This window comes from Schistocerca piceifrons, chromosome 1 (assembly GCF_021461385.2).
Source record: "Schistocerca piceifrons isolate TAMUIC-IGC-003096 chromosome 1, iqSchPice1.1, whole genome shotgun sequence".
Classification (NCBI taxonomy): Eukaryota; Metazoa; Arthropoda; class Insecta; order Orthoptera; family Acrididae; genus Schistocerca; species Schistocerca piceifrons.
In genome coordinates, this window is record NC_060138.1 from 498,467,268 (window position 1) to 498,493,071 (window position 25,804).

The following is a 25,804-nucleotide window of genomic DNA, read 5'->3' on the forward strand; positions in this document are numbered from 1 at the left end:
TTGGAAGATTAGTGTCTTGGAAGAGATTATAAGATGAACATCAACAAAAGTAAAACAATGATAATGGAAAGTTGTCAAATTAAATCAGGTGATGCGGAGAAAGTTAGATTAGGAAATGGTACTCTAAAATTTTGAGCATCAGAAGAAAAGAGGAATTTAACATCTAATATAATTTTGAGTGTTGGGAAGTCTTTTGTGAAGGTATTTGTCTGGAATGTAGCCTTGCACTGAAGGAAATACGGATGATAAGCAGTCAGATAAGAAGAGAACTGGGTGCTACAGAAGAATGCTGAAGATTAGTTGGGTAGATTGAGTAACTTCTGATGAAGTTGTAATGACCCAGTAAATTAGATACATTAACACAATTTAATTTTTCTTTCTTTTTAGTTATTAATTCAGTTAATAATTAACACTGAAGCAATTCAGTATGTGTGCCATTGTTTTTCGAAAATAACAACCAGTGTCACCTGTTATTTGAATGGGAATTTTTTTCACATTTTATATTGTCTGTGCAGAGTGATAATATTTTTTTATTACTTGACAGTGATTCACTAATAATTATTTTATCAGTGAATTAAATATGAAAATCTTAAGTCATTTATAAAAAAAAGGCTAACATTTGAGAGAGAGAGAGAGAGAGAGAGTTGCACTACTTAGATAAAAAATTGTTTTGTTATTGAACAAAGATGAATTGTTAGTAGTTATGAGTCAATGACCAGCAGGGTGCATACAAGGCCTGATTTGTGAATGGCGATGGATAGTGGCCAATACAGATATTAATTTTTGCGGAGGAAACCATTTCATACAAGGAGAGAGAACATTTGTTGTTATTGGTAAGTCTTTGAGGGAGTTGTTTAACTTTGTGGTGGACATCAACTATGCACTGAACTGCTTTACAGTTAAGCACCTAACATATTGTAAAGTCAGACCAATCTCACAGTTTTGTTTTGCCTAGAAATGAGTAATTACAACTGCTGACAACAAATTCATTTTTAAAGAATAACTGTTCCCGCATCGCCATTTCTTAACATTACATTGACAAAAAATATCTTTGTTAAGATACTGTTAATGATTTTTTTCTTTCTGGATTTGTGTTTGAATGTGACTGAGATACTGCCATGTTTTCATTATGTTATGTATCATGTGTAAATGAAGTGTTGATTACAGATAAAGGATTGACTTGATTAATATTAGACTACTAGAAACCAGTGTTATGCAACAAATGTTCTTCAGAAATGAAAGTATCACTGCATGTGCCCCAAGGAAACATAGCAGAACATCTAATACTATCAGTATACATATAACAACATTGACAAAATTATTTAATTGGATAGATGAAAAATCTACATCTTGGGATCGTGGTCTGAATTGGTTTGAGGTAGGGTTCAATGTCAGGTTTGCTGTTGGAAAGGTTTTGGGATTGGGTTGCAAACTGATATTTCCAATGGCTGACTTGTGAATGAAAGTAGGTCCTTCCAAGAATTCCTCGCATCGAGCATTGCTTCATCACCCTCCCTCAGGTCTCTACAACATAACCCTAACCTGTTCTCTGCAGAACTCCAAGCTCTATGTTCCTCCCAGTAGACAAAGGATCTACCACTGTAGTACTAGACTGAAAGGAGTATGTTAATGAAGGTTTACACCAGCTGTCTGACCCCGCTACGTACAGTGTGTGCCATCAAGATCCCATCCATGTGATTCAAACTGACCTGCAGTCCCTCCTTAAAACGGCAGACCCCTCACAAGGACTAACACTACAATCCACAGAACTTCTCACTCCACCCAAACTACACACCCCCATCTTTTACCTTCTTCCTAAGACCCACAAACTCAATCATCCACCAAACGTGTATCTGCCTTAGCTGATCAGCACCTGCAACCTGGAGTCAAAGACCTCCCTCCTATAACAAAGATATCTACCATTTCCTAGATCTTCTGAAATCCCTACCCGTCCTGCTCCCACCACACACCTTGCTGATCACCATTGATATGCCACCTCTGTCTATAGCAACATCCCCACGTACATGACCTGTCTGCTGCTGAACATTCCCTCAGCCAGCGCCTGCCTGATTCCAAACCTATGGCATCCTTCCTTCTCACCTTAATCAACTTTATACTCACCAACTACTACTTCACCTTTGAGGGGTAGACATACAAACAGATCAGGAGTATGGCCATGGGAACCAGGATGGCTCCTTCCTAAGCTAACCTTTCCATGGGTCGCTTGGAGGGGCCTTTCCGGTTCAGCCCCTGGTTTGGTTAGATACATTGATGACATCTTTACCATATGGACTCAGGGTGAGGCTGACCTGCTAAAATTCTTCAAATCTCTGAATACCTTCTCCCAAGTAAATTTCAAATGGTCCTATTCTGAATCCCATTCCACTTTCCTTGATCTCATCCTCACTGAGGGCCAGCTACACTCTTCCATCCATGTTAAACTGACAAACGACATTTTGACAGCTGCCATCCTTTGCGTGTCAAATGTTCCCTCTCATACTGCGTTGGGATCCAAGGCAAACATACTTGTTCGGATGGAGACACTTCACAGCAATACACCATTCTCACCACAGCCCTCACTGCATGTAATTACCCCACTAGGCTAATTAAAAAGTAGATTTTGTGGGCCATCACATCCAATCGTGGTACTGCTGATCCCTTCAAAAAACAGGTTTGGAGCACACCATTGGTGACTCAGTATTATCCTGGTCAGGAATGTGTTAAATCAGCTACTTTGACATGACCATGACTTCCTAAAATCATGCCCTGAAATGAGATCCATTCGGTCTGGAATTTTGCCCACTATGCCTAGAATAGCTTTCCTGTGCCCTCCCAATCTTTACAATATTCTTGTCTGACCCTATGCTCCTTCTGCACCCATCTCCCTACTCTATGGCGCTACCCTGTGATCGTCCCCGCTGCAAGACTTGCACTATGCACCCTCCTACCACTATCTATAATAGCCCTGTAACTGTCGAAACATATACTATCAAAGGGAGAGCCACCTGCGAAACAACATGTCATATACCAGCTGTTACGTAAACACTGTTTGGCTTTCTACATCAGCATGACCACTGTCAAAGTATCAATTAGGATGAATGGGCATAGGCAGAGGGTGTATACTGACAACTCGCAATATCCTGTTACAGAGCATGCTTTATAACATGACATTTGTGACCTCGGCACCGGTTTCACCACACACGCCATATAGATTTCTTCTGTCCCAGCATTTCTTCGCTGTAACTACTTTTTGCTTCACTCTGTTTTAACTAATGCATGATGTTTAAGCAGTAATCTCTGTCTGCATATTACCCTGTCTTCCAGCTTTAAGCTCTCAGGCTTTCAAATCGCACCTGATGCAGTCCCCAACAATCAGTCTTTCTTTCTCATCCTGTATGGTAAATCTCCCCTGACCTAGGGCTCTGGGTGACTTTTGTAAACTATCCGTTTTCCTAGACTTCTCCAGTCCCTTTCCTTCACCTCTTTTCTGTCATCTTCAACCCTTCTTTCTGACTTCTTTTAAGGGGTAGAGAAGTATGTGTAAAACAATATGTCCGTACAATGATTGCAAAATTATGCTATAGTAGAGTTGGAAGGTAAAATATAGATTATATGTGCTCAAGTGCTTGGTGTCGACATTGCCTATATCAGTCACTACTTGGCCCTGTGTTCATATAGGCATCTGAAGAATTTCTCAGGCAACTACCACCATCATTTCTTCTCATTGGGGATTTCAACTTACTTAACATATTGCCTCTGTTAACACTTGCCCCAAGGGTGAGTTATAAATGCTTCCTCTTTAGTCTGTGTACAGTGGGAAAGAGATCCACCTCAGCACTGCTGCAGATTTGATACCAGGCACTAGTCATTCCTGCTCTCCTATTCTTACTGCTCAGTGGAAAGGTCGTGGTGATTTGTTCTGGTGACCATATGCCAGTGTGGATTCACTCTCCTGAAAGTAGATCACTTTCTGAAGTGTGGCAAGATGAAATGGACACACAGCCATTGAAACAAGAAAGGATGTTGGACATAGTCGACCACAATACTGGGGTGATTCTTCAAGCATCCGTCCCAAGATCGGTAGGCCGAACAGGTGGCAGTGTATTCTATAGTGAAGTGGGCAGTGATATTCCAAAATCCAGGACAAGTGAGTGTTTTGTCTCGACAAATTGCAATCTTTAAACCCTGTCTTGGTCAGGTGTCCTGTTGTTCCTTCTTTCTTCATGTCACTTGGTCACAATTCTCAATGTCAGGCAAATATAAAATTCAGGAGATGGAAGCTGAATATCGAGATACAATGCCCAGTCACATTAATGAGACCACCTGCCGCAAACCGGAATAATCACCTTTTGCAGTGCGGGCCACTGCGAGATGTGCAGGAAGATAGTCAGCGAGGCTCTGGAAGGTATTGACAGCGATGCGGAGCTGTGCTAACACCAGCCCATGGCCAGCTGTGCTAGTTTCATGGTTGAGGATCCACGGTGCGTACAGCCTGATCGAGATGGCCCCACAGGTTCTCGAATGGGTTTAAATCCAGGAAGTTTGGTGGCCAGGGGAGTATGGTAAACTCATTTTGGTGCTCTTCGAACCACAGCTGCAAGCTGTTGTGCATTATCTTGTTGGTAAATGCCGCCATCTTGAGGAAAAACACATGTAGGAGAGGACAAGGTCCCCAAGGATAGATGCCTACTTACGTTGATCCATTGTGCCCTCCAGAATAACGAGATCACACAGGAAAGGAAAAAAAAAAAAATTCCCAGACCATAACACTCCCTCCTCTGCCCAGGACCCTTCCGATCATTCTTGCAGGGTGTTTGTTTTCAAATGGCCATCTGTCCGATGGAGCATGAAATATGATTCATCCAAAAAGGCCGCCAGTTGCTACTCATGGATGTCCAGTTGCGGTATTGGTGTGCTAATTCCAGCTTTTGTCGCATATGAACAGCAGTCAGCATGTGTGCACGAACCAGGCACCTTCTGGGTAGGCCCATATGCTGCAAAGTTTGCTGAATGATTGTTGAGGAGACACTGTTAGTAGCCTTTGTCTCATCTGGGCGACAGGTGCTTGACATTTGCACATCTGTTCACCCATACACATGTTTGCAGCTGACATTCCTCCTTATCAATGGCCTATGGAGCACCACAGTTGCCTTGGTGCCACTTTTGGTTAGCTCCATTTTGCCACACATGGGACATCAGTGCAGTACATACTCAGAATTCTGTTGTCAGACAGTACAATGATGGAGGAAACACAGTACCATCAGCAACTTCACTCTGAATTACTAGAGCAGCATATGAAAAACAGTGTCGTGATTCCATTTGCTCAGGAGGAAGTAAGGCTGACTGTAAAGAAGTTACAAAAGAAGAAAGCCCCAGGGTCTGTTAAGAATTATGGCAGAAGTGTTGCATCAGTTTGAGGATGAAATTGTACCATGTATAACAGTGTTAATCAATGAATATCTTCTGTGGGGACGTGTGCCCAGAAACCAGAAAATCTCGAATACGTTTATACTAAAAAAAAGGGAAGACAAAGACCCAAAGAAGCAAAATTTTAACTGGCTGATTTTGCCTGGTTAAAGCTTTAGCCAAGATTCTGTGTCATCATCTGAGGGACCACAGACAGGTAGGAGGCATGAGCCCCCTGTACTACAGTTTCAGGAAAGGGAAATCCACTGAGTATGCGATAGATCCCGCAATGAACATTGTGAAAAACTCAGTGTTTATAGGCATATCTATCAATATAGCTGGGGCATTAGGTAATTTGTAATGGCCTGCCCTGTTCAAGAGACTGAAACAGGTGGACCGTCACAGGTGTGTCTATAACAGCCTATAAGGTTATTGCACAGACAGGTACAATTACAACATCCCGGAAAGAAAATTGTGAAAAAACATCACCAATGGCTGCCCGCAGAGCTCCGTTTGCAGTCCTGAGTTCTGAGATGTTGGCGTAGAGCTGTTATTGAACCAGCTACAGAGTATAACAAACACTAGATACTGCATCGCCTACACAGGCAATCTCCTAATTATAATATATGCCAACTCAAGGGCTAAATACGATGAAAATTGTAAGTTTGTTCTTGAGGGACCAAATAACTGTTGTGTAGGAAACAAACAGTAGCAGCACACAAACCAACCTGTGTATTATTAAAAGGAACATTATCAAGGATGAGAAACCTCACAATTAGCATGGATGACCAACATGTCAAAAGAAGGAAGTATGTAGGAACCTTGGTATAAATATGGATGAAAAGCAAAATCTTTATTTTCTACAAGAGAGGCATTAAACTTGTGAACAAAATAGCAACAATTGGCCAAAGAAAATTTCAACTGCCGTTAAGTGCAACCAGAATGTACCACAACACAATCATAATCAGTGTAGAGTGTTACGGATCAAGCGCTTGGGGTCATAGTCAGAAAGGTGAGGACATCGCAGGCTCTACAGTGAGCACAGAGAATTTTACTCCTGCGCCTCTACATCAAATAAGGAAATAAAGGAGTGAGAATATTAAGAAAAGGATAAGTTGCCACTCACCAAGAGTGGAAATGTTGATTCGCAGATAGGCACAGCAGGAAGAATGTGAAGTAAGTAAGCATTTGGCCAAAAGGCCTTCTACTGGAGTAGACAGCAGGGGTACACACACAACTACACACACACAACTACTACCTGTGGCTGCCAAGGCCAGACTCAAATAAAGGCATGTGCTGATACAGAATGGCAAGAAATCTGGAACAGAGTGAAACAGGGAGAACTTCTCAGTTCCTTCCTAACACAAAAGAAAAGTTAAGAGCGTTTATACTTCCTTCTGAAGAAGGGATCTAGACACCAATTGTTGGGACATGGCCGATATCCTAGTTACTTACTGACAATACAACAACATATTACAGACAATTGTGAATGTGGAGCAGTTAGCACCCTGGACCATATCATCTGGGAATGTGCCATTAGACATGATGTTACAGACCAGCACAGGAATGTCTTTGCTAATATGACAGTTTATAGCATAATAAAGAATGGGGAACTGTGGCATGAGTTAAACTTGCTGACAGTTAAAACAACAGCTTATGAACTGCAAGCCTACATAGCTCAGAAACCACCAAGAAGAAGGCATACTTCGTGACAATGAAACACACAATGGCAGAACATTTACCTACAATGCCAAATGTGTGCAGAGTGAGAAGCGGGCTTAAAGGTACTGGATTTGCATTCAGGAGGTGTGTGGTTCAAATCCTCACCAGGCTGTCCAGGTTCAGGTGTTGCATGGTGTGAACGTCTTATTCAGTAGGTGGAAGTGGTTGTTGTTGTTGCTGTTGTCGTTATCTTATTAATATGTGGATCATTTTAACAAAAATATTGGACATGTCATGGTTTTACAATTTAAGAACAGCAAAGTAACATAATTTGTATGTACATATATTTATATACTTACATATATGTTTACATACTTAACATATAGTTGGACAAGGATGGGACAGATAATTGCCAATGGCCTTATAGTAAGGATCACCCGTAATTATCCCGACATAATTTAGGAAAACCACATAAAACCTAAATCAGGATGTCCAAATGAAGATTGGAGCCTCTATCCTTCCAAATACATTGCCTGGTTGATTTAAACAGTAGTACCTCATTTGGTTTATTCCTAGTATACAGTGCTGTCTTGGAACTAAGTTATGTGAAAGGCTTCTGATATACTGTTCATTTATTTCACACTACCAGTTAAATGCTCTCACTATTTCATAATCTTAACACGACTCACTGTAAGCTGTAGGTCCAAAGTTACTTTGGTTTTCATTTGATGTACTGCAACTTTCCATTTGCTAGCCTGGCAAATAGTCAGTGTTACGCTGTAAGCAATGAGATATTGAGTGCAGAAAGAGGATAAGATATTAGCTCTATCCATTGCAGAGCTTTGGTATAACGTCTTCCAGAAAAAGTAAGGGAAAAAAGTACAGTGTGAAATGACAAACATGTTTTGTTGTTGTTAATAGCCTTTGTTACATTTTTTCCCCAAGTAAGCCTTCACTTGTGTAGAATGTATTGCTTAAAAGATAATTTTTTACTGTCTTTTTAAATAAGTTTATTTTAGTAATCTCTTTTTTGCATTTTATTGTACAACTTTATTAGTAGAAAATGAGATTTTGAGTTTTACATTATTCTTTTTTGGTAATTGTAAGTTCAGTTCTGTGCTCATGGGAAGAGATTATTCATGCAGTAATCATCAATGTTATTTTTTAAGTGCTTACATGTGGCAGTTAAAATCCCCAGTATGTTGAAAGGATCTTTACAGTGAACTCAATTACAATTTTTGATTATTATTATTATTATTATTATTATTATTATTATTATGGCCCTTTTCTGTAGCTTGAAGACTGTTCATATTTTGTAAATTTGTTCTCCAGGAAAGAATTCTACAGGATGCTGAAACATCATAGGTATGTTCATTAATTGATGTATTAATGGAATTTGCTGAAAAAGTATTCCACTTTCTGCCAGAGGTAAAAATATGCTGTTGTAAGCTCTCAGAATCTAGTGTGGGTACAGGAAAAGGGGAGGAATGATCAAACACGGATAACTTTGTTGTTCTGGAACATTTATTAGGATATGGTCCCTGGTCACAACATGTATTCAATATAGTCTCCCAACTTGCAACATACTGCATCCATAACATAGCATGGTCGACATATCCAGTGTAATCATATGCTATCCTTCACATCAGGAAGATTCCAGATACATGCCTAATAGACATATCCTCACAACCAGAAGTCACATGGATTTAGGTCGGAGGATCTGGAAGGCCACACATCTTGAAATTGTCCAGTGATGCTGCGGTTGTTGCCAACGGTTTCCCAGAAGTAAATATTTCACTTGGTAAGCGCCTTGTGCTGTTGCACCAACTTGTGTGTGGACACAGTGTGGTGTGGACACAGTTGCATTCTTGCAAAACTGGAATGACATGTCACACAAGGACCTCCTTATAACATTCAGATGTAATTGCACACTTAACTTGTCCACAAGGTGTCATCCCCTTGAAGAAAAATGGACAAAGAACGAAGCAGCTAGTGAAACTATGCCACACAGTCACATAAGCAGAGAGCAGTGGATGTTCCTGCACAACATGTGGCAGAGTAAAACCCCATAGGCAACAATTTCGTGCATTCATGGCACCATGCAAAATAAACGTGCCTCATCCGTCCAAAGAATATTCCCTGGCCATGTATCATCCATTTCCATTCGTGCCAAAAAATGAAGGGCAAAGTTATGATGCAGCCTATCTTGGGACTTCATTTGGTGTACATTCAGAATCATGTGGAGATACCAATGTAAAATGCGCTGCTAAATCTGTTGAACTGTTGACTTGTGGGCAGAGTGGGGGGTGGGGGTCGGGGGTAGGACTCCTGTGTGACAGCTCGAGCACTGGTTTGCAGAAGAGGCACAGTCGACTATAGCTACAGCAACTTTGTCAACTGCCATGGGAATGGACCACTTCCCTTTACCAGCTGAACGACCTAATTTGTCTGTTTCGTCAGATTTCTCAATTTATTGTTTAGCTGATTTATTGACGTGAGGCCTCTACACAGCTGTTTCTGTTGGCAGTATTCCATCAATGCAGTGCTGTTATTGCTGCTTTTCCGATAAATCAATTTTACCAGCAGTGTATGGTCTTTCTTCTCAATAGCCATTGCATTTTGTGCTGAAAACTTCAGCCTTCTTAACTGTTTACACCGTCACTTCACAGAAGGAATCAACAAATGCTGCTAACCGACAAACAGCATACTGGCGTCAAAACAGAAAACATTGTACATTCTGATTCCTTCAATGATGTATTTTTTCTTGGTGGCTGAAACTGGAACTGTTATTTTTTTTGGTGCACCCTGTGAGCACACCAAATAGTGAATATACCTCTGATGTTTCAGCGTCCTGCGATGTATACAGCCCACACTGTAGCACTTGGAACACTGGTTAATTGTAACCACCCAGGGTGTGTGTGTGTGTGTGTGTGTGTGTGTTCCAGCTTCAAACTGAAATTCATGGCATTTTTTCTCTTTATGATCAGTGTAACTTTATTGCATATTGGCCAGTTGTAAACTACTTTGAGGTTTTCATTTCTTTATCTGCAAGGAGTTGTCTTAAATTTTTCTTATTAACTATAATATTTAATCCTGAAACATAATTTTGATGATCTAATTTGGCTTTTTACCATACCGTAGGTTCTTAGTTTTGTACCTTCATAATACGTTGCGTACTCATAATACGTAAAAGAAGGAATGTTCTTTTCTCTGATCCCGAAATAATACACATTTACTACAAATAATGAACGAGCAGTAAAGAAAGCCAAGGAGAAACTTCAAGGTTTGCTGAAGACGTTGTGCTCTTGTTAGAGACTGCAAAGGACTTTGAAAATCAGTTGAATGGCATCGATAGTGTCTTGAAAATAGGTTATAAGGTAAATATCATCAGCAAAGTTACTAGATTGTGCTTGAAGAAATAGTTTGGTGCAGGGGGGAGGTATTATATTTGGATAAGGAATCTTACAAGTTGACAAGTTTTGCTATTTGATCCACAATATGGCAGAAGTAAAGAGGATACAAAATGCTGTTGCCAAATTTAACACTGAATATAAGTGTAAGTGTTATGAAGTATGTTATGAAAGTATTAGTCTGGAGTGTAGACTGCTAAGGAAGTGATATGCGGATGATAAACACACAGACAAGAAGAAAATAGAAACTTTTGATATGAAGAATGCTGAAAATTAGATGGATTATTGGGTAATAAATGAAGGCTTGTATTGTATGTTAACTGTGGGCCTAGAAATGACAGAGAGGCTCCGTCTCCACTGCAGCCGCAGTGGTCCATAACCCCACGACGACTACCGCAGTCCACTTCAACCCTCCCCCGCCCCACACTGAACCACTCTTTCAGGGTTATTGTGCGGTTTGGCCCCCCCTCCCTCCCAAGGGAACGTCCATCTCACACCAGATGAGTGTTTGCTTGGTGGAATAATGGTGGTGTACGTGTACGTGGAGAACTTGTTGGCGCAGCAAATGCCGACATAGTGTAGCTGAGGCAGAATAAGGGGAACCAGCCTGCATTCACAGAGACAGATGGAAAGCCGCCTAAAAACCATCCACAGACTGGCCGGCTCACTGGACCTCGACACAAGTCTGCTGGGCGGATTTGTGCCGGGGACCAGGCACTTCTTCACAGTTTGGAAAGCCGTGCGCTAGACTGCACGACTAACCGGGCAGGCCAAAATGAAGACTTACTGAGTCAAATTGGGGAGAACAGAAATTTTGCTTGCATTTTTGCTTGGGGGGGGGGGGGGAGGAACAGTTGATAGGATATATTTTAAGCATGAAGAAATCGTCAGTTTGGTAAAGGATATAAGCTTAGGGAGTAAAAATCGTTGAAAAAGATCAAGACATAAAAATAAAAGCAGTTTCAGTTGGATATAAATTAGCAATGATGAAAAGGCTGCCACATGATAGCATTGCGAAGAGAGCTGCATCAGACCTCAACTACTACAATTACCTCTGATGTGCAGAAAAATTAAAATTTAAGTAGGTATTAGGGTTTTTCTGATAATTTACTCTTTGTATACGCAACACAGCACTCAATAGAGAGTCTGCTTTATATGATGGAATGTTTGTTATGTAAACACAAGGTTTATTTCCTCTATGTGGGAGTTACTGGAGTTAATAAAGCAAGATTTTACTCGTAAAATTATTTTTTTGCTGTGACTTGTTATGGCATCATAATGACGTCCATTCATAATGCGCTTTTCTCTTTCTACATTATACAACAGGGTTTTTCCTGTGATCTTCGAAAGATTTGCACTAAAAGACAACTATTCTGTAATAACAATGTTGTCTACCACTTTTATTACAAAATAGGGCTGAGTAAGTTTCCATTATTGACCTGAACTTGTGCGTTTGAACTGCAAATTTTAAATGCGGTCTGCTCTGTGCCTTAGAATTGAAAATTTTAAATGTGGTCTGCTCTGTGCCTTAGAATGCAGTCCTACCATGAATATAGCCCTGCCATTGGTACTGTACTGTTTCGTTTAGGGAAATTTAATATGGTCCATTAAATTCTGTTATCTAGTTGGCGGGCATGGTTGTAATTGCAATTTTTCTCTTGTTTGCAGATGTCCATGTTAATGGAGAAATGAATGGAGTTGAAGCAATGGAAGTATGCAGTATTCGTAGCCCAGAAAAGCTAATTTCAGCAAAGAAATTATCAGACATTTCTGATGACTGTATGGATGATAGTACACTGGCACCCAGTCCTGAAGAAAAAATGAACAACAGTGAAGAATGTGAACTGACGACAAAAGAAATCGACATTAAGGAAGATTCTGCATCAGAAGCTTCTTATGAAGGTAGTGGTGAAAGCCAGGAAGAAACTCAGCATGAAGAAGTTGGAGAGGACAAAAGTAATCAAAGGTCACTGTCATCTTTAGAAAATCCAATGCCCACGGAGAAGAATGTGCTCAGTCACCACCCATCTGAAGATAGTTTATACTGTGGAATTGATGCAGAAAATTCTTGTGAGTCTAGAGACGTTGACAATTTCCTTAATGGAACGGAAGAAGAGGATTGTAGTGAAGGGAACTTTGATAGCGAAACACCAATGGAATTGGGTGGTACAAGTGAAAATGAGAGGGAAATAAAAACCAGTGAAATTGAGGAGGATAATATTTCAGCAATGATTTTAGACAAGTCGTGTAATTCACAGGACAGTGACATTTCAAAAGAAGATAATGAAGACAATTTTTATCATATTTCAAGTGAAAGTAAAGCAGAACAAATTGTAGAGAATCTGAAAGAAGATTCTTGTACAGAAACTGTGAATAAAGTAAGTACAGCGAGTATCATTAGTGAAGATTCTGTGGCAGACAGTGTAGATAATAGTGTAAAAGAAATAGTTAATTCCAAAGATTCTCATCAGTCTGAGAATATTACCAGTAATTATGAAGTTCCTATGGAACATATGTCCAGCACAGAAGATACTGAGGAGAATCAGCCTGTAAGTATTGACAAAGACGACAGTAGAGATAGTGTCAATGCTGCAGATTTAAATATAAATGACAGTGCAACAAGTGTGTGTGATGATCAGCAAACAGGTAACAGTGCTTTAACAAGTGTTTCTGACAAGAGAGATACTGGGGATTTTAGAGGTGTGTCAGTTGAAGGTGCAGCTGTCATGTCAATCCAGGAGCAAGACAGTGGTAAGAATGATGAGAACTTTTGTGTTTCAAATGAGTGTGTCAGTGAACAAGAAAGTGCTCAAAGTGATTCTAAAGCACTCAGTGAAGATGATGAGGGTGTACAGTCTAGTGAGAACAAATTTGTGCAGAACAGCAGTGAAAGTGGAAATAGTTTAGATAAAGTGAGTGATAAGGAAGATCTTGAAAGCAAAACTGATGGGGACCCATTAGGAAAAAATAAGAAGAAAACCAAACCCATCGTGGCACCTCTAACACCACGGCGTAGTTCGCGTAATTTGAATAAGCAGAAAAGTTACATAGAGAAGGAGGACGATCCAGACATTCAGGAAATAGCACCTGTAGACCCATTGGCGATTACAGATCCCTTAAGAGATGACAAAGAAAACAGCAAATATAGGAACTCCAAGAAAACTACTATTGTTGTTAATGACACAAAACGTTTGGCAGAAATTGCTGCGGGTACAAAACACATTAAGGGTAAAAAAGAACCAACTTTGGTTATCATAGACACAAATTCAATACTAGCTGGTAAGGGGCCAGTACCTTTAACTCAGGAACCACCGCCTTTGGCAGGTCCTTCATCCAATTCTACTTACTCTGTTTTACCAGTTGCTATCCCTGCTCAGGGTATGTATCCTCGCATGAGCAATCCAATTATTTCTGCACATGCACCTCGGTTAACTACACCACTGCCTCCTCCGCAACTACCGCCACAGCCACAACCACAGCCTCAGCCACCACCACCACCACCACCCCCACCTCCCCCTCCTTCTACTCCGCTGCTACCTACTCTGACTGATGACATGTTTGTTGTAGAGGCACCATCATTTATTGTTCCTTATGTTTATGAAAAACCCCCACTCAAACCCTTGAAACAGTTCATTGCTCAGCTGAGAAAACAATTGGAAGAAGAGAACAATAAAGAGAAAAATGATATACCTGCCTCACACTCTAAAAGTGAAAAAGAGGCAGAAAAAGCTGGTGAGAGCATAAATACTGTTGGCACAGAAAAGTTGGCAAATGAAGAAACATGTGGAACAAATGAATCAAAGACCACAAAAATAAAAGATCAAGAAAATAAAATAAAAACTGAAACGTCTGAGACAAAGCTGGGCGCTGTTGAGGAAAGGAATCCTAAAGATCCTTTGACTGTAGAATCTGCTATAAAAAATGTGGACATGGAGAAAAAAGAAGAAAAAACTGATGAGGACAAGGAAAAACCTCATAGCTTTTTTGATGAACCTACAGGAAAATTTTTTATTGACATAGGAATGAGCCTCGTTCATGAATATGTGCAAACAGAACTGCTAAGAACTCAGAAACGAAGAAGGGATCGTGAAGGTGGAAGGCCGAACACAGAGACTCAATTTGCTATAAATTCTTTACTTAAGACACTGGAAAGTAGCAAAGAAAACAATGAACCATTTCATATGGAACTTAAAAAATGCGAATACTGTAGTTTTAAGACTGAATCATCTTTAGTTATGGCACAACATTTAGAAACTCCACATATGCGTAATTATGTATATAGGTGCAATTTTTGTCCATTGGAAGTTCGAAGCCCTCATGATATATTATTTCACATGGAGGCTGATCACAATGTACGGGGTCGCCTCGAACGAGCACCAGCATTTCATCAGTGCCCTAATTGTCCTTTTGAAGATAATCAGAAAGGAAAACTTTCTAGACACTTGCTATCCTGTGCAAAGAAACACAAACCTGAACGAAACCAGGAACCACCCATAGATTGGGAACCTCCAGCAAAAATACCCAAAGTTCCGAGAAGTCGTGCTGCTCCACCACTTGGGTTAGGTGCAGCTACATATCAAGCAGTACAAGGGAAAACTTATTCCCAACATCCATTGTTGCCCAAACTTGTTCAGGGTGCACCACTACCACCACCTGTTGGAGGACTTATGCGAAGGGGTAGACCACCTCTGCATAGCAGGTTCTACACACCACAAGATCTGAGGCCTGCGCCAGTGCAGCCACCGCCACAGCCACGTCATGTTGCACCAACACAGTTAAGACAAGGTGAGCACTCCGTCTAACAGCTGTTTTTTACCCAATGAAAATAAAACAATAGTGATGAAAATTTGCTTGTTATGCACAGTTCCACACATATATTAGTATGTGGTAATGTCAATGTAAGTAGTTGAAACATAAAAAGACTTGTGTGTTAATCTACACCTCTCATATGATCTGTTGAAATAGTGTGAAAAATGCTACACCCGAAATAAACTTAGGTAATTCATTTTGACAAAATGGAGGATCACCTATCAAATTCATGACCAATACAATTAGGCACATCATTCACTGACAGTCATTGTATTAACTCAATAGTGGAATCCAGTTTGAAATCACAGGATGTCTACCAGCAGTTTCTGGTGACATATCCTGCAAAGAATGTTTGTGTGCTGCGTACTGTAATTACTATCACTAACTCTTGATTACCAGCACTACAGACTGCACTGGGTGTGTTAATTGGTAACAGATAAACTTTTATAATACACTGCAGTTCACCATGTTAAAGCAGAAATATGTTGGTTATTGATAGAAAGAAATATACAGTGCAGTTGGCAACTTCATATCGGACAATTGCTGAGTTTAATTAAAAATTACATTTGATAACTTTAAGTGTGTTTTATAATATAAACGTTATCAATATAATGGAAGGAAACATTCCACGTGGGAAAAATTATATATAAAACCAAAGATGAGGTGACTTACCGAACAAAAGCGCTGGCAGGTCGATAGACACACAAACAAACACAAACATACACACAAAATTCAAGCTTTCGCAACAAACTGTTGCCTCATCAGGAAAGAGGGAAGGAGAGGGGAAGACGAAAGGAAGTGGGTTTTAAGGGAGAGGGTAAGGAGTCATTCCAATCCCGGGAGCGGAAAGACTTACCTTAGGGGGAAAAAAGGACAGGTATACACTCGCACACACGCACATATCCATCCACACATACAGACACAAGCAGACATATTTAAAGACAAAGAGTTTGGGCAGAGATGCCAGTCGAGGCAGAAGTGTAGAGGCAAAGAAGTTGTTGAAAGACAGGTGAGATATGAGTGGCGGCAACTTGAAATTAGCGGAGATTGAGGCCTGGCGGATGACGAGAAGAGAGGATATACTGAAGGGCAAGTTCCCATCTCCGGAGTTCGGATAGGTTGGTGTTGGTGGGAAGTATCCAGATAACCCGGACGGTGTAACACTGAGCCAAGATGTGCTGGCTGTGCACCAAGGCATGTTTAGCCACAGGGTGATCCTCATTACCAACAAACACTGTCTGCCTGTGTCCATTCATGCGAATGGACAGTTTGTTGCTGGTCATTCCCACATAGAATGCATCACAGTGTAGGCAGGTCAGTTGGTAAATCACGTGGGTGCTTTCACACGTGGCTCTGCCTCTGATCGTGTATACCTTCCGGGTTACAGGACTGGAGTAGGTGGTGGTGGGAGGGTGCATGGGACAGGTTTTGCATCGGGGGCGGTTACAAGGATAGGAGCCAGAGGGTAGGGAAGGTGGTTTGGGGATTTCATAGGGATGAACTAACAGGTTACGAAGGTTAGGTGGACGGCGGAAAGACACTCTTGGCGGAGTGGGGAGGATTTCATGAAGGATGGATCTCATTTCAGGGCAGGATTTGAGGAAATCGTATCCCTGCTGGAGAGCCACATTCAGAGTCTGGTCCAGTCCCGGAAAGTATCCTGTCACAAGTGGGGCACTTTTGTGGTTCTTCTGTGGGGGATTCTGGGTTTGAGGGGACGAGGAAGTGGCTCTGGTTATTTGCTTCTGTACCAGGTCGGGAGGGTAGTTGCGGGATGCGAAAGCTGTTTTCAGGTTGTTGGTGTAATGATTCAGGGATTCCGGACTGGAGCAGATTCGTTTGCCACGAAGACCTAGGCTGTAGGGAAGGGACCGTTAGATGTGGAATGGGTGGCAGCTGTCATAATGGAGGTACTGTTGCTTGTTGGTGGGTTTGATGTGGACGGACGTGTGAAGTTGGCCATTGGACAGGTGGAGGTCAACGTCAAGGAAAGTGGCATGGGATTTGGAGTAGGACCAGGTGAAACTGATGGAACCAAAGGAGTTGAGGTTGGAGAGGAAATTCTGGAGTTCTTCTTCACTGTGAGTCCAGATCATGAAGATGTCATCAATAAATCTGTACCAAACTTTGGGTTGGCAGACTTGGGTAACCAAGAAGGCTTCCTCTAAGCGACCCATGAATAGGTTGGCGTACGAGGGGGCCATCCTGGTGCCCATGGCTGTTCCCTTTAATTGTTGGTATGTCTGGCCCTCAAAAGTGAAGAAGTTGTGGGTCAGGATGAAGCTGGCTAAGGTGATGAGGAAAGAGGTTTTAGGTAGGGTGGCAGGTGATCGGCGTGAAAGGAAATGCTCCATCGCAGCGAGGCCCTGGACGTGCGAAATATTTGTGTATAAGGACATGGCATCAATGGTTACAAACCCAATCATCCCGGCCGCCCCATTGTAGCTGGTTACCAAGCCCCCACTGAACGTATCTCTGCCTACGTAGATCAACACCTTCAACCCATTACATGCAGTCTCCCATCCTTCGTCAAGGACACCAACCACTTCCTTGAACGCCTGGAATCCTTACCCAATCTGTTACCCCCGGAAACCATCCTTGTAACCATTGATGCCATGTCCTTATACACAAATATTCCGCACGTCCAGGGCCTCGCTGCGATGGAGCATTTCCTTTCACGCCGATCACCTGCCACCCTACCTAAAACCTCTTTCCTCATCACCTTAGCCTGCTTCATCCTGACCCACAACTTCTTCACTTTTGAGGGCCAGACATACCAACAATTAAAGGGAACAGCCATGGGCACCAGGATGGCCCCCTCGTACGCCAACCTATTCATGGGTCGCTTAGAGGAAGCCTTCTTGGTTACCCAAGTCTGCCAACCCAAAGTTTGGTACAGATTTATTGATGACATCTTCATGATCTGGACTCACAGTGAAGAAGAACTCCAGAATTTCCTCTCCAACCTCAACTCCTTTGGTTCCATCAGTTTCACCTGGTCCTACTCCAAATCCCATGCCACTTTCCTTGACGTTGACCTCCACCTGTCCAATGGCCAACTTCACACGTCCGTCCACATCAAACCCACCAACAAGCAACGGTACCTCCATTATGACAGCTGCCACCCATTCCACCTCAAACGGTCCCTTCCCTACAGCCTAGGTCTTCGTGGCAAACGAATCTGCTCCAGTCCGGAATCCCTGAATCATTACACCAACAACCTGAAAACAGCTTTCGCATCCCGCAACTACCCTCCCGACCTGGTACAGAAGCAAATAACCAGAGCCACTTCCTCGTCCCCTCAAACCCAGAATCCCCCACAGAAGAACCACAAAAGTGCCCCACTTGTGACAGGATACTTTCCGGGACTGGACCAGACTCTGAATGTGGCTCTCCAGCAGGGATACGATTTCCTCAAATCCTGCCCTGAAATGAGATCCATCCTTCATGAAATCCTCCCCACTCCGCCAAGAGTGTCTTTCCGCCGTCCACCTAACCTTCGTAACCTGTTAGTTCATCCCTATGAAATCCCCAAACCACCTTCCCTACCCTCTGGCTCCTATCCTTGTAACCGCCCCCGATGCAAAACCTGTCCCATGCACCCTCCCACCACCACCTACTCCAGTCCTGTAACCCGGAAGGTGTACACGATCAGAGGCAGAGCCACGTGTGAAAGCACCCACGTGATTTACCAACTGACCTGCCTACACTGTGATGCATTCTATGTGGGAATGACCAGCAACAAACTGTCCATTCGCATGAATGGACACAGGCAGACAGTGTTTGTTGGTAATGAGGATCACCCTGTGGCTAAACATGCCTTGGTGCACAGCCAGCACATCTTGGCTCAGTGTTACACCGTCCGGGTTATCTGGATACTTCCCACCGACACCAACCTATCCGAACTCCGGAGATGGGAACTTGCCCTTCAGTATATCCTCTCTTCTCGTCATCCGCCAGGCCTCAATCTCCGCTAATTTCAAGTTGCCGCCACTCATATCTCACCTGTCTTTCAACAACTTCTTTGCCTCTACACTTCTGCCTCGACTGACATCTCTGCCCAAACTCTTTGTCTTTAAATATGTCTGCTTGTGTCTGTATGTGTGGATGGATATGTGCGTGTGTGCGAGTGTATACCTGTCCTTTTTTCCCCCTAAGGTAAGTCTTTCCGCTCCCGGGATTGGAATGACTCCTTACCCTCTCCCTTAAAACCCACTTCCTTTCGTCTTCCCCTCTCCTTCCCTCTTTCCTGATGAGGCAACAGTTTGTTGCGAAAGCTTGAATTTTGTGTGTATGTTTGTGTTTGTTTGTGTGTCTATCGACCTGCCAGCGCTTTTGTTCGGTAAGTCACCTCATCTTTGGTTTTATATATAATTATAATATAAACGCATAGATAAAGAATCTACTCACCAAGTGGCGACAGGGGAACATACAAACAACAAGATTTAACTTTTATAAGCTTTAGGAGCCGGTGGCTCCTTCTTCTGGCCGAAGAGTTGAAGGGGAAGGAAAGAGGGGTGAAGAAAAGGACTAGAGAGGTTTAGCGAAAGGGAGGGGTACAGCTCAGAAAAGTCACCCAGAACCCCAGGATCAGGGGAGACTTACTGGGGTTCTGGGTGATATTTCTTAACTTCACCCATTTCCCTAAATCTCTCCAGTCCTTTTCCTTCACCGCTCTACCTTCCCCTTCAACTCTTCTGCCAAAAGAAATAGCCACTGGCTCCGAAAGCTTGTAAAAGTTAAATCCTTGTGTGTGTGTGTGTGTGTGTGTGTGTGTGTGTGTGTGTGTACATGCTTGTTCATCATTGCTATTATGAAACACATCTCTTCGGTTCAACAACTGCTCATATGTTGTAAGGTATGTATTAGAGCCCATGTTTAGCAAGCTTTTTTGCTTCAAATGATCTTTCCTGTCATATACCTGAATATTGACCATTCCTCCTCAAGACATCCTGTGTAAGTGTCGGGAAAGTTGCAGAACAGTATACACACACACACACACACACACACACGCACACACCTTACTGATATACGATTAGATGTAAATTTATAAAGATTTTGCTGTAATTCCGTGTTATTAACAATATTAAGTAACAATTTCAATCATGATGGCATTCGAGTTTATTTTCCATTTCCCCCTGTAAGCAATATAATAGATATTCTCTGATAACGTGTAAAAAACAGTGGTTGGGTATGGAATATCATATAATGTGCTTGTTTACTAAAAGTTTTTGTCTGTTAATTAGTGGATGAAATGACCCAAGTAAGCAAGCGTGAGATTGCTACGAGTGTAAAAGTATATTTTCTACTGTGGGCTTTGCATGAACAAAATAATCAAATTAAAGTTGATATAATGTTTTACATTGTAGCTGGTGTCAGTCTTGTATTTTTTTCACTGCTTGTATGTTTAATATCCTTGTAGGAATGCTCTACCGACAAGCAGTACCTCCGAACCAGTCTCAGGTGTTACTTCCAACTACATACCAGTTGAGTAACAGTCAGCTGTACCAGGTAAGCTACAAAACACAGTGCAAGTTTCGTACTTTCAGGATGTCTGAGAATATTTCTAATGATTTCCAGTTTTGCGTTTTAAGTATTTTGGAAAGAATGAAAAAAGCAGAGTGCTGTTTTGCTGGGTGTACTATATTGTATTTGATTTTTGGGTTTAACACATTATACCTAGCAGCCTTAGCTGTGTTCCTTTTGATTTTTGTGGGAATTATTGTATTTTAGGGTTTGATCCATTAGAGTGTTGCAGTCATGTGGAGGAGGATATCTGCAGTAGTAACTAGTTTGTGGACAAAAACCGCCGTGCGGAGTGGCCGCGTGGTTTGAGGCGGCGTGTCACGGATTGCGCGGCCACTCCCACCGGAGGTCCGAGTCCTCCCTCGGGTGTGTGTGTGTGTGTGTGTGTGTGTGTGTGTGTGTGTGTGTGTGTGTTGTCCATAGTGTAAGATAGTTTAAGTAGAGTGTAAGTCTATGGACCAATGACCTCAGCAGTTTGGTCCCTTAGAAATACCACACACATTTGAACAAAAGTCTGCGTCAGTGCTGTCTTCAGCAAGATTCTCTTTGGCTATCTGCAATAATAATTACTGTGTGGTTAAAAGTTACAGCACTGTTATTATTATGGTTTTTGTCTGTTTACATTATTTGTGATTTATAATACGTAAGTTTGTTTGAGTCACAGTTATTATTCATTAGGGGTAGAGTGCCACTGGCTAGATTGACATGGATGCTCAGTGTCCGTGGAAAGATAGATGCAGTCTCAAGACCTGCAGGAGCTTAAGATGTTGACATGTTCCTCCTGGTTTTCCACATAGTTGTATGTGCATCCTGATTTCATTGTACATATGTGTTCTTTTTGCTTCATTTATAATTACAGAGGCCATTTATGCAATCAGCGATAGCTATTACAAAGCTATCCAAAAGCTCTTGTAGGATACTCCACTCATTGTAATCTTTCCTTCATGGTGTGACTACTATATGTGTATCACGTTCAATACAAACAGTGTTCTGTATAAAATCAGCCTATCAATGCTCCTCTGAACTAACAAGTACTCAGGGCAGTGGGGGTCAAAAGGAACAAAAAGTATAAAATTAACTAGGCAAGAACCAAATGGAATGAAAATGAATTTGACCATATTTTATCAAACAATAAGGATTTTTTACATTGCATGATACTGCAAACTGCTTTCAGATTGTAAGAAGCAAGGTAAGAAAAAACACAAAGAAATAGTCATCAGGTGAGAAGTTGGAAATATCATTTGTGAATGGTGAAGCATACCAAATTAAAGTAGAAATGTTTCATATCTCAGGAAATTAAAATTGGACATAGATGAAAGGGGTAATTATTTGTATTTAACATAAGTGCATAGCCAAAAGCAAAAGATATTGCAAGTATAAACAAAGTAAATCTCAAAATGGAATAAATCAACTCAGAAGATGAGAATTTTGAGTTATTGATGATAGGAACGTGATAGAATATGCTGAGCTAAACAAAACTATTTCGAAATATCCGAGAGGGTGTGAGGAAATACAACAGAAAGTTGGGTAGAGAAGAGACTCAGAATAGTACAAAAAAGGCAAAAACAGAACCTTATGCTGGATTAAACACATTTGGATCTAGGCATCTTTCTTATAGTACTTACATTGACAATGATAACACTATTCCAGTGAATGTTTCTATTTAAAAGAAACAACTACGCCTTGAAAAGTATGCACTGGATTCTGACAAAAATATTTAACATATGTGTGTGTGTCATAACAGTGAAAACTGATAAGTGAAAGTATGTGATAAGACAAAAACATTTCAGTAAACATAAGTCTGCCAACGAGCTGCTTGGGAGCTAATTGTGAATGTGTGGTTATAAATCACTGACTTCATTATGAAATGGCATCCTAATGGTGTGCTTCAGACTATATAACTGAATTGTTGTTTCCATTTTATGCACAATATTTCGATGGCGGGCCCAATTGTCTTCAAGTGCTGAGAGTTATGCTGTTATTTGTATAAATTGTACATAAAATTGGAACAGCAATTTGGTTGGGCATCTGGAAGTGCGCACCATTTAATCAGTCACAGCAAGGGTGCCTGAGAGATCACAATAATGTCTACTAGTTAGTGCAGATATTGTTTGAAATGTTAACTTCTCAATTATGTCTCTGTCTAATTTTTCTTATATTATGTCTCTGTCTAATTTTTCTTATATTTCACCTGCGGTTAAAGGTTAGGGAATATGGTAGATCCATGATGGGGTACCAGCAGACATTGCTACTGCTGCTGTTAGACGAAATCATATGCACCAAGAGGGAGTGATTGAGCAAGGCCTGTACTTTGGCCTCCCACTCCACCTTAGTCATTTAGATTTTTGTGTTTGTGGTTATTTAAAGTGTATAGCGTGCCTGTTGAAACAGTTGAACTTAAGTGGCAAATTGCAACATCTTGTCAAGATTGTGAAATGATCTGTGGGTATTTCAAGAATTTGTAACTCAATGCAGATACAAGTGCAGTATTGGATCCATATATAAGAAAATTTATAAATTTAACATGTAACTTACTGAAGTGCTGAGCCCAATTAGACCAGGAAATTGACATTTCAAATATATTTACTAACTAGGACAATAATTCATAAGGAAATTAGTTGCAGTTTATAACCACATGTTTGTAGTTATAGCACAAACAGCTAATTGAGGATCCGTACTGATGGAAGTTTTTTGCTTCTATTATTGTACATTTTCTCTCATGTCACTTCTGGCACTTAAGCTTCTTGTGTGCGTCTTGACCAATAAATGAGGATCATTCAAAAAAGGCTGAGACTGGAGCTGAAGAAACTTTATTGCCAAATAATCAATGAAAATAGATGTTTTCCTCTTTAATAGTGTCACCATCTCATCATCTGCATCAGCTCTCGTACTTAATCAAATATCCAAAAATCTTGTCTGACACATCCATTACAAATTGATGCTGTATCATATACGTATATCATCCAGAAACACTTCTAAAATTTAATATCCGTTGCATTGTACATTTTCACTTTGCTATTGAAAAATTATATGTGGACACCAATTATAGAGCCAGTATTTCCAAGGAGTTTGTCTAGAGAGAAACCACATTGGGGACACTGTGAATGAGGAAAATGTTGTCATTTGCCAGGAAAGCTGTGTTGAAATACGTGTAATTGGTGGAAGTGATAAAACAGCGCAATTGCTTTTTGTCTCCAGTGAAAAATAGGTGGAAAAAGCACTAGAATCTTTGGAGTCTCTTTGATTGGTTAATCAAGAGACCTTTATTATATCATACAAGTCAGCTTTTGACAAATGACCATTGCACTTTAGATTTCAAGTGATTGTTGCCAACTACTGTTGTGTTTCAATGTGGAACTTTTGTGTTTTTGGGGCAAGTTATGCATGAAGAGTTTTACAGTGCATTTGTACTTTCTCCAAGAAAAAAGGGAAGTCAGAATTCCCTTTCAGCCCTTATACATAGAAAGTCTGAAGGTTGTTCAATATTCTGAAAAAAAATTCTCAAAGTGCTGACTTTTTTACAGTATTTTGAAATGTATTTTATGGGACACTGAACAAGGAAAATTGTATTTCACACTGTCGTGTTGTATCACAAATATTGTATGGAAGTGTCATAGTTCTGTAACAACAGTGCAGGATTTTAAGTGTCCAATATTTGTTTTGTTAATGGACAGATATGTATATTCATTAACATTGAAGCAAAGTTGAGTGTGGAAAATGGTTTCATTTTATAAAAGTGTAATGCTAGGCATGTGCTTAGTATACAGTAGTACTGTTTAATGCCATATGTAAGGTGTAAAGGAAAAACAGAAATAATTATGTGAAATTTGCTTACAGTCTTAAGATTTTCTACTTGTTTCCATTGAAGCAACTCCTTATACATGCCATGTAATTTCAGGGTTCAAAGTACCTACTTGCCAGCTCACCAATGGTGAGTCATTTTAATGTTTACTTGCAACAAGTTGGCTCGGTCTGTCTTTCCAAAATCTCCCTATCCTGACCCTTTCTGTATCTTTCCACTTGTAGTTATGTGGTATTTATTTTCAATATTGATGGTGTATAAGTTATATACAGTCCTTTTTCCTTTTTGTAACAACATTCTATTAGTTTTGCATAAGCATGGGAACTTTGCATGGTGGACAAAATAGCTTGGAAATTACAGACTTTAAAAGAAGCACTTCCAAAAAAAAAAAAAAAAAAAAAATCATGTCCGGTTTAAAAATTGAAACTGAATGGTAGGATCCTGTGATTTACTATATGTATAACCAGTTTTGTTACAGTTGATAGTAGCTCTGATTTTAAAAATTGTTTGCACACAATTTGAGGCTGTCTTTCATTTTGAAAAAAGTGTTACGTTAACTTGAAAAAAATTTCTACTTACATGACCTGCTGAGTGTTCATGTGCAGTGGAAAACTGTGAGAAGCAGAAGAGTCAAATAGACAGTGCAAGATCACATGAACAACAAAAACAATGCTAATGATCTTGATTGTTATCTTGGTGCTGTCCACCACTGCATTAGACAATTATTAATCCCTGACTACTTGAAATATATTAGATGTTTACATCAGTGAGATTGAATTGTATGCTGTGTTTGTTGTTTTAAGTAATAAGTTTAAAGTATTAGTGAATAAAGAATAGGCTTGTGAATATTTTCGATTGATAAGAAGTCTAGTGCTCATTTTGTTGTTTTAGTTGATTGAACTGTGCTGTAAAATATGAAATTGGTGCTGCAGTATTTTAATCAGTTTCTCACATGTTGATAGAGTGCAAAAACAAAAATTTCAGTATATCTCATTGTAAGTAAATTGTTCAGTGTTCAGTATTGTTTGTATTTGTGAAGAATCAAATCTTATTACGATATGCTTAGGAACAAAATTTTAATGCAAACCATTGGCGGAGGTACGGCTTGTCGCGATAGTGACGTTGTGAGAATCTGTGATAAATGTAAAGGTTGGGAAGTGTTTCTTTCATGCATGTGAACAGTTGTACA

General features: G+C 40.6%; 1 protein-coding gene across 2 annotated transcripts in view; it reads left to right on the forward strand.

Annotated features, from left to right (window-relative positions):
• Positions 1-25,804, forward strand: part of LOC124796237 (MOG interacting and ectopic P-granules protein 1) — a 102,579-nt gene that overhangs the window by 15,536 nt on the left and 61,239 nt on the right. The window contains exons 3-5 of one of the 2 annotated variants that reach the window (XM_047260328.1): positions 12,147-15,263; positions 20,710-20,798; positions 24,712-24,744. In XM_047260328.1, coding sequence (XP_047116284.1) covers positions 12,147-15,263; positions 20,710-20,798; positions 24,712-24,744 — 3,239 coding nt within the window. The remainder of the gene's footprint in view (positions 1-12,146; positions 15,264-20,709; positions 20,799-24,711; positions 24,745-25,804) is intronic. The other variant, XM_047260337.1, reaches the window with a different exon arrangement.